The 16,914-nt window shown below is 52.4% G+C and overlaps 2 protein-coding genes across 3 annotated transcripts in view; one reads left to right on the forward strand and one right to left on the reverse strand.

Moving 5' to 3' along the window:
* The window catches only part of gbf1 (golgi brefeldin A resistant guanine nucleotide exchange factor 1), a 7,322-nt gene extending 152 nt beyond the window's left edge, over positions 1-7,170 (forward strand). Inside the window, 21 exon segments of the mRNA XM_068741668.1 lie at positions 174-325; positions 328-409; positions 518-611; positions 698-874; positions 967-1,031; positions 1,113-1,236; positions 1,310-1,381; positions 1,553-1,647; positions 1,732-1,885; positions 1,966-1,987; positions 1,990-2,190; positions 2,284-2,441; positions 2,531-2,768; positions 3,770-3,990; positions 4,201-4,351; positions 4,483-4,613; positions 4,686-4,787; positions 4,877-4,990; positions 5,134-5,311; positions 5,396-5,560; positions 5,634-7,170. Coding sequence (XP_068597769.1) covers positions 174-325; positions 328-409; positions 518-611; positions 698-874; positions 967-1,031; positions 1,113-1,236; positions 1,310-1,381; positions 1,553-1,647; positions 1,732-1,885; positions 1,966-1,987; positions 1,990-2,190; positions 2,284-2,441; positions 2,531-2,768; positions 3,770-3,990; positions 4,201-4,351; positions 4,483-4,613; positions 4,686-4,787; positions 4,877-4,990; positions 5,134-5,311; positions 5,396-5,560; positions 5,634-5,881 — 2,944 coding nt within the window. The 3' untranslated portion in view covers positions 5,882-7,170.
* A 147-nt stretch (positions 7,171-7,317) lies between these two features.
* Positions 7,318-10,932, reverse strand: macroh2a2 (macroH2A.2 histone). Of its 2 annotated transcripts, none has more exons than XM_068741502.1 (9): positions 10,753-10,932; positions 9,671-9,848; positions 9,228-9,334; positions 8,924-9,121; positions 8,596-8,694; positions 8,417-8,516; positions 8,232-8,321; positions 7,852-8,026; positions 7,318-7,780 (listed from the first exon to the last, which is right to left on the reverse strand). In XM_068741502.1, exons 2-9 carry the CDS (start codon positions 9,840-9,842, stop codon positions 7,615-7,617), a joined length of 1,107 nt encoding a protein of 368 aa, XP_068597603.1. In that variant the 5' UTR covers positions 9,843-9,848; positions 10,753-10,932; the 3' UTR covers positions 7,318-7,614. The 2 variants fall into 2 exon arrangements, with proteins under 2 accessions (XP_068597603.1, XP_068597602.1); XM_068741501.1 differs by having other exon boundaries at positions 8,596-8,697.
* Positions 10,933-16,914: the final 5,982 nt, after the last annotated feature.

A 16,914-nucleotide genomic window follows, 5' to 3' on the forward strand; every position in this document is an offset into this window, starting at 1 on the left:
GTTTACATTTCAAAGTAACATTTTTGGACAGACGCTTTTTCCTCAGCTTTTCATTGTGAAACATTGCAGGATAAGCTGCGTCGGTTTTAAGCGAGTCAAGGGCGACACCTAGTGGTGAAGTGGCAAAACATCAAATGAAAGCAAACTAAAAACAGGAGCCGTTTCCTCCGCAGGAGCGAGGAGATCGTGATGCCCGATGAGCAGACGGGGTTGGTGAAGGAGAACTACGTGTGGAGCGTGCTGCTCCACCGCGGCGCCACGCCCGAAGGCGTCTTCCTCCACCTGCCGCCCGGGAGCTACGACCACGACTTGTTCACCATGACCTGGGTCCCACCATCGCCGCCCTGTCTTATGTTTTTGACAAGAGCCTGGACGACAATATCATCCAGAAGGCCATCACCGGCTTCAGGTGAGGCGACCTTTCCTCGCTATGCTTCCTCCTCCTCTTCCTCTTCGGTGATGTCATTTTGCGTTTCTGGATGGGATCTGAGGTTTCTAAGTCTTTCTGCCTTCGCAGGAAATGTGCGATGATCGCGGCTCACTACGGCTTCAGCGACGTCTTTGACAATTTGATCATCTCCCTCTGCAAGTTTACCACCCTGAGCAGCGAGGTGAGGCCTTTAAGGGATCGGCGACAATCAATCAATCAATCAATCAATCAATCCACCTTAAACAAACGTCTCCTTCTCTTCTGCAGTCGGTGGAAAACCTTCCGACGGTGTTCGGCAGCAACAGTAAGGCGCAGACGGCCGCCAAGACCGTGTTTGACCTCGCCCATCGCCACGGCAACATCCTGAGGGAGGGCTGGAAGAACATCATGGACTCCATGCTGCAGCTGTTCAGAGCCGAGCTGCTGCCCAAATCCATGGTGGAGGTCAGTCCTTCCGTTCTGTCGGTGATGTGAGCGGGCCCCCCGCCCCCCCCCCCCCCTCCTCGAGACCCAAACTTTTCTGCTCCGTTCCTCAGGTCGAGGATTTCGTGGAACCGAACGGGAAGATTTCTCTCCAAAGAGAGGAGACGCCTTCGAATCGGTACGACCCGGACGCCACCCGATGATCCCTGAATGAACGGAGACGACTAAAGTAAAACTCGACTGTTTTTCGCCTCGTCAGCGGCGAGTCGGCGGTCTTGAGTTTCGTCAACTGGTTGACGCTGAGCGGCGCCGAACAGTCGGGACTCCGCGGACCGTCCACGGAAAACCAAGGCGCCAAGCAGGCCGCCGTCCTCTGCATCAAGGTGAAGCGGCGACTCACCGGGACGACTTATTGGATACGTTTCAATCTAAATCTCCGTTTCTGTCTCTCTCCAGCAATGTGACCCCGAGAAGCTGATCACCGAGAGCAAATTCCTGCAGCTGGAGTCTCTGCAGGAGCTGATGAAGGTGCGTCCATCACCCCCCCCCCCTCCTCCGTTGTAGAGATAGCAGCACCTTGCACCTCCCAGGATGCAACGGTGGCGCCATCACTGTCAGAATAGCAACCAAAGAGCTCCGCCTTCATCTGTCTCGCTTTTAACAGACTAACACGAGATAATTCCCCCCTCCCCCCCGAAGGCTCTGATATCGGTCACCCCCGACGACGAGACGTACGACGAGGAGGACGCCTCCTTCTGCTTGGAGATGCTGCTCCGCGTCGTCCTGGAGAACCGGTGGGATGGAGAATCTGCCAGTAATGGCGCCCCCCCCCCCCCGCTGTCGGCGGCTTTCTAATGATCTCTGTGCTCTGCGTGTAGCGACCGCGTGGCGTTCGTGTGGCAGACGGTGCGCGACCACCTCTACCGCCTCTGCGTCCACGCCATCGACAGCTGCTTCCTGGTGGAGCGGGCCGTGGTGGGACTCCTCCGACTTGCCATCCGGCTGCTGCGACGAGAGGACATTAGCTCGCAGGTACAGCCGCACGCTAACGGGAGCGACGCACGCGCGCTGAGACGAACGCCTAAGAACCGCCCCCCCCCCTGCGTCCTCAGGTTCTCCTCTCCCTGCGCCTCCTGTGATGATGAAGCCTCACGTCTTGTCCCGGGTCAGCAGGGAGATCGCTTTCGGCCTTCACGAGCTGCTGAAGACCAACGCGGCGAACATCCACTGCACGGACGACTGGTACACGCTGTTCTCCCTGCTGGAGTGCATCGGCGCCGGCGTGAAACCCCCCGCCTCGTTCCAGCTGGCCTCCCCCGCTGCCGACAACGACGCAGGTCCAGGTCCCTCTGGGTCTTTACGTGCGTCCGCCCCGGGGATCGCGGGACCCGGCGTGGACGCCGTTGACTCCGTGCTGCTCGTGTCTCCAGGCGCCCAATCGGACGGCGAGCTGCCGCCTCATCACGCCAGCGAGGTGAGCGTGGACCGCGGCTACACCTCGGACACGGAGGTCTACACCGAGCACAGCAAGAGCCGGATCCCTCGCTCCCTGACGGACGTGGACGTGGCCGGCGGCGGATGGCTCGTGGTCAGGACACGCCCACCTTCAGCGAGGGGGGGGTTGCATTCAATCACACGTCAACGCTAATGTCTGGCGTTCCCTTGTGATTCCTGCAGGTTGGGAAGGACGACCTGGAGACGGGTAGGCCCCCCAGAGGCCCGCCCCTTCACCCGCTGGTCAACCAGTACAGCCTGACGGTGGGCCAGGATCTGGGCCAGCACGACACCAAGTCGCTCATGAAATGCGTGGAAACGCTGTCGTTCGTCGTGCGCGACGCCGCCCACGTCACCCCCGACAACTTCGAGCTGTGCGTTCGGGCCATCCGGGTGTTCGTGGAGGCCGGTCTGAATGGAGGTGAGGCGCCGCCGGCCGCCCGCCGCCGCTCGAGAGCCAGCCCCGTTGGAGCTTTTATTCTAACGGCTCCATTACAGATTTGTGTAGACAGGGTGTCCCACAGGGAGGCTGGCTAAGGGAGATGAACGTTCGATCTTTGTGCTGTTTGAGAGAGAGCGAATGAATGAAATGTTGTGGGTTCAGCACGTAGAACGTTTCGGTTCAGACCCGGTGACAGTGTCGCCATAGCAACCATACACTTTGTTATTTAGTTTCCACCTCTCTGGGCTTTCTCCTCCTTGTCATCTGCCCGTCAGACCGCTCCTTTTTCCACTCATCCCTCCTTGTGAGATCTACAGTAAGACTGGGATTAGCGTTGGGATTAGCGTTGGGGAAACGGCGGCGGCGCAGTTGTGCGTCGGCATCACTGATGAGCTATTCGTTTTTCTCCCGCCGCTCCGGGCCGTTGGATCCGCGCCCTCAACGGAGCTTAACGCACGAAAGCAAGCGGGTCGATCAAAGCGCCCGGCGGCGGATGGCGCTCATCTACGCGAAATTACCTGCCGTGGCGGCGGAACGTTTTTGCGGCCTGACCTCATATGTTTCTGTTAATTTGAGGTTTCAGGTTTTTGGAACGAGGCCCACAGCTTTGTGGTTCTTTCGAGGTTCCGCCCACCTTTGGTGTATTTTTTGTTCTTTTTTTTTTAAACGCTTCGGTGAGCCAAGAATCGAGACTCGTCGGTCGAGTTATTATGAAAACCCTGAGTCCTGACTGCAGGCGAGCAACTCACGCAACAACTCACGATTGTTTATCTTTCCAGCACTTTCTGAAATGTCTCTTTGTGAGTGGTTACGATTAAACGGCGAGTAAACGTAGCGTTTAGCGCCGAGCCGAGTCCATATGATCAGAATCAAAGACTTCATTTCACCGCTGAACCGTCCGCGTAGATAAATAAATAGAATTCGGAGCGTTTACAAAAACAAAAGCGTCCTTTTTTTTTATTGATCATGTGATCGATCAGGTTACCGCAACCACGACAAGAAGAAAAGCCACAAGTACGAGTCCAAATCCCGCCTGAGGAGGAAGGCAGGAGGGCGGGAGAAGGAGGGCGGAGGAGGAGGCGCGAGGCGAGGCGGCGGCCGGGCCGCCAACCGGCGTCCGTCGCGTTCCCATAGCGACGAGGAGGAGGACGAGGGCGTCCCGGCCAGCTACCACACGGTGTCATTACAGGTTAGTCAGGATGTAAGTACAGCAGCGCTCTTTACCCTTCTACCTTCTGATCTTCACTCTCATTAAACATCATCAAAGTCCTTCCGCTCCTCAAAGGGAGGCCGTTTTATATAGAATATATATATATAGTGAGTATGAAGGCGTAATAACGCGTGTGCGTGTGTGTGTGTGCGTGTGTATGTGTGTGTGTGTGTGTGTGTGTGTGCGTGTGCGTGTGTGTAGCTGTTAGACCTGATGCACACTCTACACACCAGGGCCGCCAGCATCTACAGCTCCTGGGCGGAGGAACAGCGCCACCTGGAGGCTGCAGGCAGGAAGATCGAGGCCGACTCCGAGACCCTGTGGACCAGCTGCTGGTGCCCCCTGCTGCAAGGTGAGGGTACGACGCGGTCCGGGACCAGGACCACGTGGACTGTTCTCTATCTGCTCATGTATGTCACCCGTAACGGCCGCCACGAACGAACGCTTCCAGGTCATGTGACTCGCGGCTGCCCCCCCCCACAGGTATCGCTTGGCTGTGCTGCGACGCCAGACGACAGGTGCGCATGCAGGCCCTCACCTACCTGCAGAGGGCGCTGCTGGTCCACGATCTGCAGACGCTTGACGCCACAGAGTGGGAATCCTGCTTCAATAAGGTAACGAGTCCGCCTGTCTGCTCCTCCCGGCCCTCCGGGGGTCGCTGTGATCTCACGGCGTGCTGTTTGCAGGTGCTTTTCCCTTTGCTGACGAAGCTGCTGGAAAACATCAGCCCCGCAGACGTAGGCGGGATGGAGGAGACCAGGATGAGAGCCTGCACGCTGCTGTCGAAGGTAACGGGGCGCCACACGGGAGCGACGGCGGCGGCGGCGGCGTCCTTCCATCGGGTCTCACGCAGCGGTCCTGTCCTCCGTCTGTCCAGGTGTTCCTCCAGCACCTGTCCCCGCTGCTGTCCCTCCCCACCTTCGCTGCCCTCTGGCTCACCATCCTGGATTTCATGGACAAGTACATGCACGCCGGATCCAGCGACTTACTGGTGAGCATCAACGCCGGCGCCGTCAGAAAGACGAGACGCTTCGAGTCTTATCCGGCCCTCCTGATTGGCTGCTTCCTGCCCCTGTGTGTGTGTGTGTGTGTGTGTGTGTGTGTGTGTGTGTGTGCGTGTGTGTGCACGTGTAGTTGGAGGCCATCCCCGAGTCTCTGAAGAACATGCTGCTGGTGATGGACACGGCGGGAATCTTCCACAGCGCCGACTCCAGGACGGGATTCTCCGACCTGTGGGAGATCACCTGGGAGCGGATCGTCTGCTTCCTGCCTCACCTGAGGGAGGAGCTCTTCAAGCAGACCGTGATAGCAGGTACGCGGCGGGGACGTCGGGGGACGTCGGGGGACGCGCGTGAAACGAATCCCGGATTGGCTTCACATCGTCTTCCACTCGTAGATCCGGATCCCGTGCAGCCGACGCCCCAAGCAGGCCGGCCTTCCTCCCCTCAGGAGGCTCCGCCTCCCACCCAGCTGCCCTCGCCGGGCCCGGCCCCCCCCGCGGAGACGCGGCCCCCCAGCAGGCCAGCGTCTCCGCAGGAGTCCCATCCGGTCCGTGCCAATGGTAAACCGACTTCGTGAGCGACCCGATTGGTTCCTAGAGTCCGTCGATCTGTTGTTTATTTGTTGTTTTCCAGGATCCGACCGGTCGTCTCCGGTCCAACTCCCAAACCCTCCCGTGCCGCTGACGGTGACCCCCGCCCGGGCCTCTTCCCCCTTGAGCCAATCGCCTCTTATCCTGCAGCCCCTCGCCTCTCCTCTGCAGGTGGGGGTCCCGCCCATGTCCCTGCCAATCATCCTGAACCCCGCCCTCATCGAAGCCACGTCCCCGGTACCGCTCCTCCCCAATCCCAGACCCATGAGCCCCTCCGACGAGGTCAAGTAAGAGAACTCGAGCTGCACCGTCAACCCCACCGAGGCCGCCGCCCCTTTAAGAACCGGACCCGACTACGAGCCCGAGATCCGGTCTGTCGGCAGGTTTCTGAAACGGGGACGTCACTGAAACTGTGAAACACCTCGCTGGGTTGTTGTTTGTGTGTTTAGCATAATCGTATCCAATAAGGACAAAGCTTCAGCGAAGGAGGAGGAGTCACCCGAGGAAGATTATACTGTCATAAATCCGATGGCGGTAAAGGGCGATTCCACACGGCGGACATTTTACGTGCTGATTCCAGCGTTTTTTAAACTCCGTGCATTTATGTGTATATTTTAGATTGATGGCGTAAAAACTAATTGTTTCCACACTGCAGTTTTATGCTTGGGAGAAAGAACAGGTGTGAAGCTCCGCCCATTTCCCCCTCTTGAAGATAGAACCTTAAAATAAAAAGCTTAGTTTAATTAAATAATCTAAAAGAGCCGTAACCTTTACCAACACGAGGACGGAGCGTATTTATCAGGGACTACAGAATGACTAGCAGAATGACGTCGCAGGACAGGAGAGGACGCTCCTGAAATGTCCACCTCGTCTCTAGGACGACTCTGAAGCTCCTGATTTAGAGTGTCAGTCCGGTCCGTGTTTTCACTCGTCCTGTTTTTCATCTATGATTTATTATTTTTATTTTAACTTGATGCGACCGACCTGACCTCATGGTGGACTGGAGATCTACAACATTCCTAAATGTAGATGGTGGAAGCGGCAGTTACGAGATTAAACTTAAATGGTTTATAATAAATCCAACATGATTTAAAACGTTAGCGCTGAGCTAGGTTCGCGTTTAAAGTCGGCTGACGTTGAATTATTTTACTTTGAAAAGCAGTAGCGTCGGTTAATCAGCATTTTATTCGTTCAGAGCATCACGTGACCCCCGGTGACATCACAGGTGTGATTATTAACTAAACCCTCATAGCTCTGCAGTACGACCCCCCCCCCCCTGCATTTCAGTACGGTTTCCGTGGAAACGTGTGACCTTGTTGCATGCAGTCTGTGCCTTGTGTGCGATGACGCGGCCCCTCGCTAAATGTCTAGTTCACCGTTTAAATGCCAAATATGTGACGTGGAGAGGGGCGGAGCCTCCAGCTGCTCGTGGGATTCTCTGCTGTTTAATGTTATTTATTGCAGACGGGCGGGAGGCGGGACTTCAGCTGATGTAGACGCACCGGGCTCCCAACTACGTCACTGACTACAAGAATATAATGTATATAGAAGTGAAAGGTGAAGTACTTTTTACTATGTAATAAATATAATGTATTGATTCTTGTGTGTGGATTCGTCTATTGAAATTTAATATTTGTGTCGGATAAGATTTCTTTTTTTTTGAAGCCTCCGTTATGTAAATGCCACCATCAAAAACAGAAAAAACCTGTCGTGTAAAACATGGGATTTTATTTCAAAGCAGGATGAACCACAGTTTCTTAGTAAACTAAATGTTTTAGAAACGACAGAGGCCAGAAAAAAACCACCTAAAATATCTGTTCATGGAATGTAAAAACACGGAAACCTTTAAATCATCTAATCTAGAAAGAATGCAAACTCTAGAAGGGACAGCGGAACACGAACGAACGGCACTCCACCCACAAACGTTGTTGTTTTTAACCGAGACAGATTCCACATTAAAAAGGTTAATGTCACGCATCACGTATTTACACCACCTGAAGAACAAGCCCCGCCCCCCCGGATCCTCACTTGGCATCCAGCTTGGCCATTTCCTGAAGATAAATCCCGATGCTCTCGCTGTCGAACAGAACAAAGTAAATGTTTTTCAGGGAGGAGCTGGTGCCCGAAACAAAATGGTTGGAGATGGCCTTGAGGATGAGCTGGGCGGCGGTTTGTTTCGGGAATCCATTCCTGTGAGAGAGAGGAGGAGGATCACGGTACGTTACGTTAAGCCGTGGTCGGGCCCGGGTCATGTGACTCACCGTCCGGCGGGAAGCGAGGGGAACGCCACAGACTTGAGCTTCTTGTCCTCCGCCGCTGAGAGGCAGTTCTTCACCGTCTTCTCCAGCTGGTCCTCGCACTTCTCCGACCCCCACTGCGGGACGTTACAGTGGATGACGAAGCGGGCCGCCATCCCGCTGGCCTGGCTCACCGCCACTGTGGGGGGGGCAAAGGTTTGTTTCTAACGTCGTTACTTTAATGGACCTCTGTAATTCCGGACTTTATTGATTTCCATGCGTCCGTCTTTAACGTCTTCACGTTTGTCTGATCTAGTTTTGCTCTTTGCTCGCTGGAGGAGGAGGAAGAGGAGGAGGAGGAGGAGGCGCTCCTGGTCTCAACACCTGTGGAGAGAACGCCGTACCTGAAGCCACCTCCAGAGGCCCCTGTGCTTTCCGAAGCTCCTTGACTCCGTCCAGGAAGTCCCGCCCTCCGGCTTTCTCCAGGGCGTTGCCTGCAAACACACGCGGCAGGTGAGCAAGGCACCGGATGAAGACGAGTGAGGAAGGAGAGCCACGCGAGTCCTCGTCCTCGTCCTCGTCCTCTCACCCACGCCGTCTTTCAGGTCCATCTCTGCGTTGGTCGGGTTGATTATCCCCTCCACCTTTATTGATCCGATCTTGCTGAGTTCGCTCTCCGTTAGCGAAAGCTGTGAATTCACAACCGGAACACGGCGTCAGCAAACGGCCGCCGCCCCCGCCCCCCCCTCAAAGGCTCTGAAGCGTTACCTTCTGCCCCAGGAACAGGCTCTTTGCCGACAGGATGGTGAAGCCGTCTCCGGGACCGTCTTCCACTGTGGAGTTTGGTACCGACTCCGTGTCCGTGTTCTTCTTGGGGGGAGGGGGGGGGGGGGAGAAGCATCCTGATTAAAACACATTTCACTCACAGCTAAAACGAACAAACCCAAGAGCTGAGGTTTCCTTATTGGCTGGAACGCCTTAAAAACTAGATCACGTTAAACCTTGGGAGGAGGAGGAGGAGTTTCCTTTGTCACCCCGTGTGCGAACTGTTCCTGAACACCCCCCCCCCCCCCCCCGTGCTGCTGCGTTCACTGACCTTCGGCTTGCGGCCTCGCCTTCCTTTCACCTTTCTCGGCGTTTTCACGGCTTTCTTGCTCTTTGGGCGCTCGGCCGGTTTTTCCGGGACGGACGCCTGGCTGTCGGCTTTCACCCGGGCCCCCCTCTTCTTGGAGAGCAGCTCCGGGTGGATCCGAGGCAGAACCCCTCCGTTCGATATGGTCACGCCCCGCAGCAGCTGGGTGGAGCACACGGTTCAGAAACAGAGGCTGGACAACGCGGGAGGAACCCAGAGAGCCCGGGTTCTCGCCGTTCCTTTAAACGCATGCCGACGTTCTCCAGACCTGGTTGAGCTCCTCGTCGTTGGCCACGGCCAGCTTGATGTGCCGGGGAGTTATTCGTCCTTTCTTGTTGTCCCGCGCTGCGTTCCCCGCCAACTCCAAGATCTCGGCTTCGAGGAGAGAAGACACGGCGTTCCCGTTCTTAAACTCTACTTTATTGATCTGGATTCCTCATCTACACCGAGAATGTGTGGCTTTATTTTAAAATCCTGATTCTGAGATTTCTTCCTGCAGAGCAAAGGACGGTCTTAAAAACAAGCGTCCTTTGATCCGCGTTGTCTCCAAAATCGAACGCGTTTCTTTTTCCTTGAATTCGGTCGAGTCGTTTCGATAAAAAACTACCCAATCACAGACGAGTAAACAAACCTGAGCGTATTTATAATTAACATAAAGTAAAAACAGAAAGAACAAAACGTAACGGCGCTTTCACTGAAGCGTGAATCTACCTGCCAGGTACTCGATGACCGCCGCCATGTAGACCGGCGCCCCCATACCGATGCGGTATTTGTGCGTGCCGGTGCGCAGGTACCTCATCATCCTCCCCACGGGGAAGATGACCCCCGCCCGGGCCGAACGGGACAGCTTGGTGACCTTCTTCTTTCCTCCTCTGGCAGACATCTTGCTCTGGATCCAGGAAACAGAAACAACACTAAACTAATGTGTCTTAACATTTCTATAACTTTATTCAAGGTATCTTTTTATGGATAGTGTCAGAACTTCAATGCTAAGCTGTCACGTGATGAAGCTATACTAGATCTAATGGTTTATTCCCTTCATAAACTTTCGAACATGGCCGATCTCGTGTTTGTTATGACGCACGAGCCCGTCCGGGCTGTTCTCCGGACATGTCATGAAGTGATTTGGCGTGTTTAAAACGACATACGTCACATCCACTGCTTGGAAGGCCGGACGTTTTCACTCCAGCAAACCTGACCTGAACGTCACGGCTGCGGCCTGTAAAAGCCACACGTAACATACGTGTGCGTGTGCCGTAACGAGCCCACGGCTGCCGTGAGGTGGAGGGATATGTTGCGTGTATGTGCGTGTGGCGGTCAACGCGCGAGCCCAGTACTAATAGGAAAAATGATGCCGCCATCTAAGCTAACGTCACTGTACCGAAGCTAGCTGTACAGCGAAGCTCCGCTTCCACGTAAACGCGCAGAAGTTGAACTTTTGGATGATTTTATAATAGTGTGTGTGGGGGGGGCTGACGTGAGCTCACACTGAGCGGCGTGCGTGTTTAATTTGACTCCACAACCCGGGTAAATCACGAAGCTGAAGGTGAACCAGCGTTAGCTAGGTTAGCTAAAAATAATTAGCCTCTTAACGGTACACATCCGCGAGACACTGTGGTGAGTTCACGTACAATAGACGCGTTCGAACGACCCCCCGCCCACTCTCCCCCCCTTTTCATGTCTTGTTTCACGCGTGTAATCACATCAGACGTGCGAAGCACGGCCTCCACGTCAATCCGCATGTGCGCTGAGGCATGAAAATAATGGGGGGGGGGGAACCCTTCAGTTTGTACCTGTTTAGTCCTCCTCGACGCGAAATAGTGCGGCCCAGGAGAAGCTCGTGCTCGGAAGACGAATCCTCACGCGCTTTGTTTTGATCCTGTTTATTTACCGCCCGCGTGCCTTAATCCTGCGTCACGAACCTTTAAAAAAAAAAGAAAGAAAAACAATCCACAGAGCCGAGTCGGAGCGGCGGCGTCTGCGCGGAGGCTGGATCTGCGCTGCTGATGCTGCGGAGGGGCAGAATTGAGTGAAAACGCCCCCCTAAGAGGGGCGACGTGCTGAGAGAGCGCGGAGCAAAGAGGAACGACCTGGAAAACGGATTCCATTCCTGAAGCAGCGCTTCTTTATTTCACCTGATGCCCATATAAGGCCTGATCATTACATTTGGAATCTGTTGATCCCGGTTACTCATCTGTGAGATTAGGATTAGTGGCATTATATATTTCTTACCAGTTTATAACCAAACAAGACGAAAAAAAAAGAAGCACCCAGAGACTCAGACCTCCGCCAAGCAGCTCATTCCCCTCCTAATTGGATTTACACCGTCCACATGGTGATCTGGATTTACATGATATGATTGTTTTTGAAAAAGCCTCTATTATAAGTAAATGGGAAAATCCGGATTTTTATTTTTTATTTTATTACAACAGTACTCGCAATCCGGATGAAAGTCAGTGATGTGAGGTCCCCGCCCCCCTCCCTACTTGACTGTCAAATTCCATAAACTACTACTGTACTCCCGGCTTGTCCCGTGAGGGGTTGCCACAGCAACCCAATGTTCTCCACCTCACCCTGTCCTTTGCATTTGCCTTTGCATTTCTACCCCTGTTGCTGTACTCCAGTTCAACCAGTAGAGTTCAGTGCAGGACTGGAATGGACCGTTCAGAACAGCATGCATGTTCTAAACCGGGCTGGATCTGCTGCAGACAGGAGGAAATATGAATTTAACATTATTATCCAATGTGTTCGTCCCAGCAGGATCCAGGAGCAGCTTCAGCTTGATTCGATCTTTGAATCCATAAATGGGGTTTTAATTTAAAAAATATTTTCTGACCTGATTCTGGATCAGATCCAGAAGACATTTATTACCTTTTATGACTCTAATATTTGGTGAGTGAATCGAATGCATATTTTACAAAGTATGATGTTTTATAAGCAAATGGGAAAATCCGGATCACGACAGTATCCGCAATCCGGATCCGATCCGGATGAAATTTGTTGGTGACATAGAGGCCCCCACCCTCCATGACTGCGTCAAATCCCATGAACATCGGCCAATAATCAACCGAGATATTGAGGAACAAATGTTGAAGCTCCATTGACTGCAATGTTAACGAAACTTTCAAAGCGATCCTGAATCCAGAATCTCTCGTGGATCGGATCATCACCAAAATGTAATCATCTGTTCCTGGTGACATTCCTGAAAATGCCATCAAGACCTGTGGCATCTCGATGTCCAGATGTCTTTCGTATCACGGCGGGCTGGTACCGCTGAAGGACGCCGGATCCACTTTGGTGACGCTGTCCTACAGGATGTGATCGGTGTGGCCAGCGAGGCCCGCCGGTCTTACTGCTGGAGCAGACACTGCCTCCTCAGCATCCTCCTTCAGAGGAGGAGGCCCCGGCAGATGGCTTTCCCAGCCCCGGGGCTGCTTCAGGGAGGGAGGAGGCCCCCCGAGGCTTGGAGGTTCTTCGTCAGCATCCACCGGATGGAGAAACCACCTGGATACGAAGGGAGCCTAAACAAACCCCGTACCTGCAGCTGGGAAGGGGGGGGGCAGGTCCTCCGGTCGGATGCAGGAGAAAGGGGGGGGGGGGGGGGGGTAAATACACCGTCGACTAAACGAGGTTCGGGAAATATTTTCAGACTTGTTTTATATTTTGAAGTCTAATATCTAGGATATAAATTGGCCGACAATTTCTTGATATTTTGCTTTTATCCTTCCAATCTGTGCTGCTGCTGGTTAAAGGCTGCATTTATCGCTGCTCTTATTGAAATCTTGTATTCATCTTATTCCACGCCCTCTGTATTTCTCCCCACCCTGGGAACGTGACCCTGCTGCTCTGCCGGGTGGGGCTTCCTCTACCATCCTCTTCCCAAACCGGCTTGTCGCGAACACTCCGGTGACACAAGCGGGAAACCTCGCCTTTCCTCTCCTGGCTCTTTCTGGACGAACGTTGTGACGGCTTTAATGATGGCTGTGTTTATTTCAGGGCCGTTACACTTAGCTTTGAGGGTCAGGGCGAAGGCGCCGGAGCGTCAGGTCCAATTTGCAATTGGAGGATTTCGACACTTCGCAGAACAAAGACCACTTAACCCGGATTGGATGGGGGAGCGGCGCCCGCCTGATGCTTGTTATTTCCTGCTGTGGTTAACGTCCATTTGTTGCTGACGCTCAGCTCTTGGGTTCGTGACTTGTTTTTCTTTCTTCTGGTGTTTCGCCCGTCTTTGCAGACGGCAGCATTGTGTGGTGTCGGATTGAAGCACTTTCAGCCGCCAACCTTCTCTAAATCCCAACAGAGATGTTCTACCGATTCCAGTCAGTCGACCGCGATGACCTTTGGAATCATCCGGGACTTGGGATCCACCGTCCCTTTTGGAACATCCAATGATTCCTGAGCTTCATCTTCGTCACAGATGGAGACTTATTTTCCTCTAGGATGTCCTGATCCTTGATGGAATCCATCTGACCCTCTACAGGGTTTCACTCAGTTTCAGTTTGAACTCATGACTCCGCAGAACAGTGCCCCAGGATTTCGGGGGCTACTCTAGAAGGTTCTGAGCTGCTGGAGCCTTTTTTCTGGGCGTTCAGACATAAATTTGGGCCTCAACAGAAACACCTTTGGGGCCGTTCTGCTGAAGTGAGTCCATGAAGGATGGCTCAGCGTTTCAACATCTGATCCGTAAATGCGTCTCCGACGAGGGACCGCATTGAGGAGCGGAATCATTTGGACCTCTGTGTTGCATCGATGGATTCAAACTGTTCTTATGTTTGATGCAAACAGCTGATCAACCAATCACTTGCACCCTAATATGGAACTGATGACATCGTCATAACGAAGGTGTGATGATTTAGCGACCTAAAGAACGTCCAGTTGGATGCGTGCAGGGACAAGTCCAGTTGTCCCTCCTGTCTTCCGGCTACGTGACTCCATGCATCGGACGTTTTTTGTGCGTCAGCAGCCCCTAAGCCAGCTCAGAGTATTTGATCCTCCTAACTTCCTGTGGTTTCATGATATTTACGATAATTAAAGTCAGATGCGGCCCATTCGGGATCTCGCTCCGTCTCACCCGGGCCTGTGTGACAAACCCATCAGCAGCAGCATGTGGGACCGTCTCGGGGCCGTTTCCCAGCAGAGCAGCCCCTTGAAAAGTCGTCTTCCCGACCGCACTCAGGTGGCACCGTTAAGGGGCAGCTGGAAAAGCGATCTGACTGTTTACTTTCGGTCTGTTTGGCCCATTTTCCCCATGCATTCGTGATTCATGTTCGGTAATGAGTAAACCTTATTTTGGATTAACCTCGAAGATTTATCAAAGCCGCTTTTCAGCCCGAGGTCAAACATGTCTGCAGAGTTTTTAATATCATTTAGCCGACACCTAAGTTTCTCTTTAAACAGTCCCGCACCTCCAGACGGGAAACCTTTCACTTATTTCCATCCAGTCGCTTCAACCGCGTCATTTCTTTAGATGACGGTGTCTATTCAACGAACGTCGCCGTTCATGTCCAGCAGGTGGCAGTTATGAGGCTTAACGACAGCTCCAAGACTTTCTCTTTATTTTTTGCATTGTTCATCTTTCTAGTTGCTCCCGATTGAAATGCAAACTGCATCTGCGACGGCACCGTGCGAGATTCCAGTCGTGCAGAATTTACTTACACTTACAGTCTGCGCTGGAAATGAGGCGAGCGGCGCTAGCAAAGCGATTCGCCGGCGATGGCTTCAAGCAAACGGAGACGAACTCGCGCACAAAGATCGACGACGACAATAAGAAGTTGGTAAGTATTATTGCAGCTTACACCGATGTAGTCCTGGCACCTGTCTCCAGTACTACACAGTCAACCCTCAGGCTGGCTACACAATAGACTAGAGCAATGAAGTGGTGGGAAACCAGCGGCTCCAAGTTTCACCAAGGACCGGCGGAAAAAGAATTTCCAGATGTCTAAGGACACTTTTCTGTCCCTCGCCATCGACTGCAACCACGACCTGAGAAAGGTGACACAAAATAAATATATTCACCAGAGAATTTGGGAAATCTGCGGCATTAATCCAGCAAGTCTTCAGAAAGGTCCTTTCAGATTTCAATGAATTGTTGATGACTGATTTCAGGAAGGCTTTGGCGGTCTTTGTCTCAACAGATTCAGAGACGATGCTAGCCTATACATACGCTGGAAATAAGATGGTAAGAAAAAAAAAGCATGATAAGAAGAAACAGAAGGCCTAGTGCGATCACTGCCGGTTGGATTCGGAGATCTGCTCAACGTAAATCAGTCCCGATGGTTCTGGGATGCAGGAGAGCTGAGAGCGACGGACATTTGTTGATGTCGATGGGCGTTGAAGGCCGCTGACATGCGTGACTCGTTATTTAGCTGCAAATGAGAAATGTGCAGGAAATGAAACGCAGGCGGCGAGACGGCATTCGTTTCACCCCGGGCAGCGTAATCCATAAACTGTGAATCCATTTATTATCTAGAGAGTGAAATTACAACTTGGCCGACGTGTGCACGCTCAGCAAGTCTGTCTGGCGTGCACGGTTTACCATTGGTTGACTGGATTCCGGGCGCCACGTAATGGTTTCACGACTGACATTTGTGTCTGGAGAAATAGATGAAAGAAAACGACAGCTTCCCATTTTGTCAGCATTTATTTGACAGGCTGCGGAAGATTAATTACGTTACAGCAATGTATGGAAAACAGATGCATTGATGCTTGAGGTTAATACTGAAGATGTGTCTCATAACTCTCAACCAGCCGTCAGTCAGTCATAACAATAATAATAATAACATGTCAAACAGGCGATTATAAAAAAAATATGGGAAATATAAAGAACGAAACAAAGAGCAAACCAGTTAAACATAATTCAACCTTAATTTAATGTTGGACTATCTTTAAAAACTTACTGGAGCAACAACAATCTCATCGTCATCATCGATAATTTCTGGGAAGTTATAATATTTCGACAATATCCTATTTTTTGACCTTGGATTTGTTTGAATCTGTTGGTTGAGGGGTTTGATTCTTCTCGCTGTACATGAATCCCATAGAAGTCGCACTGAATGAAAGGGGACCCAAAATAGACCCCTGTGGGATCCCACAGAATTCAAACATGAGACGTGGAGGCATCTTTTTAAGCACCTGTCTGGCTGTGCTATGCACACGTCCTCTTTACGATCTGCTTCCTTTCAGACTTATGCACATTGTAACTAGATTTTCTGTTTCTATTTAAATCCCATCCAGCCTCGGAAGGCTTCAGAATCTGTTGGGAGGAGCTGGGAATTACGGATGCTTCTCCGTCCTTACATCACGACCACTTGAGGATGAGGGTTTGAGCAGTACATGCCTCGCAGTCTTTATACCTATTTCAAATATTTATATCCACCAGACGGCTGAGCAACGCTGCCTGCTAGATGCAAAAAAAAAAAATAAGCATTTCAGAAGACTCTCCCCAAGCACCCCAGGAATAGCACCTCTAAATCCCCCTCTCATCTGTTCCCAGAGCCCCTGAAAACTCTCCCACAACAAAATAGAAGATTAGAGAGGTGCTGAACCAAGGAGCCGGCTTCAGGTTTCGGTCTGACTGCCCTCTCGTGTCAAAATAGGCCCTGAGTGTGGCGCCAAAGCCCAGGCCACCAACCTGCCCCCGCTGCCAAGCCCCGCATTCCAGCCGGGTATTTTTAGTGCTGGCATTTCAACCAGGCAACACATTACATACCCATACCATCTGCACTATTTCCTGTTCCTGTGAAGGATGGGGCGTTTGGAGGGACACACAACGGCCATTATAAAAGGCACAGCTAAAAATGCAGATTTGTTGCTCTCAGTAAAACCTATTTTAACTCGCAATTATTAAATCCGATGGTGATTTCGTTCTACTCAATCTGGGTGCATCCTTGGATCTGATGTCACCGGAATGCTTGGAAGTTTGTGTTTATAATCTGCATCCATGTTTGAGACCT

This window comes from Brachionichthys hirsutus, chromosome 7 (genome assembly GCF_040956055.1).
Source record: "Brachionichthys hirsutus isolate HB-005 chromosome 7, CSIRO-AGI_Bhir_v1, whole genome shotgun sequence".
Classification (NCBI taxonomy): Eukaryota; Metazoa; Chordata; class Actinopteri; order Lophiiformes; family Brachionichthyidae; genus Brachionichthys; species Brachionichthys hirsutus.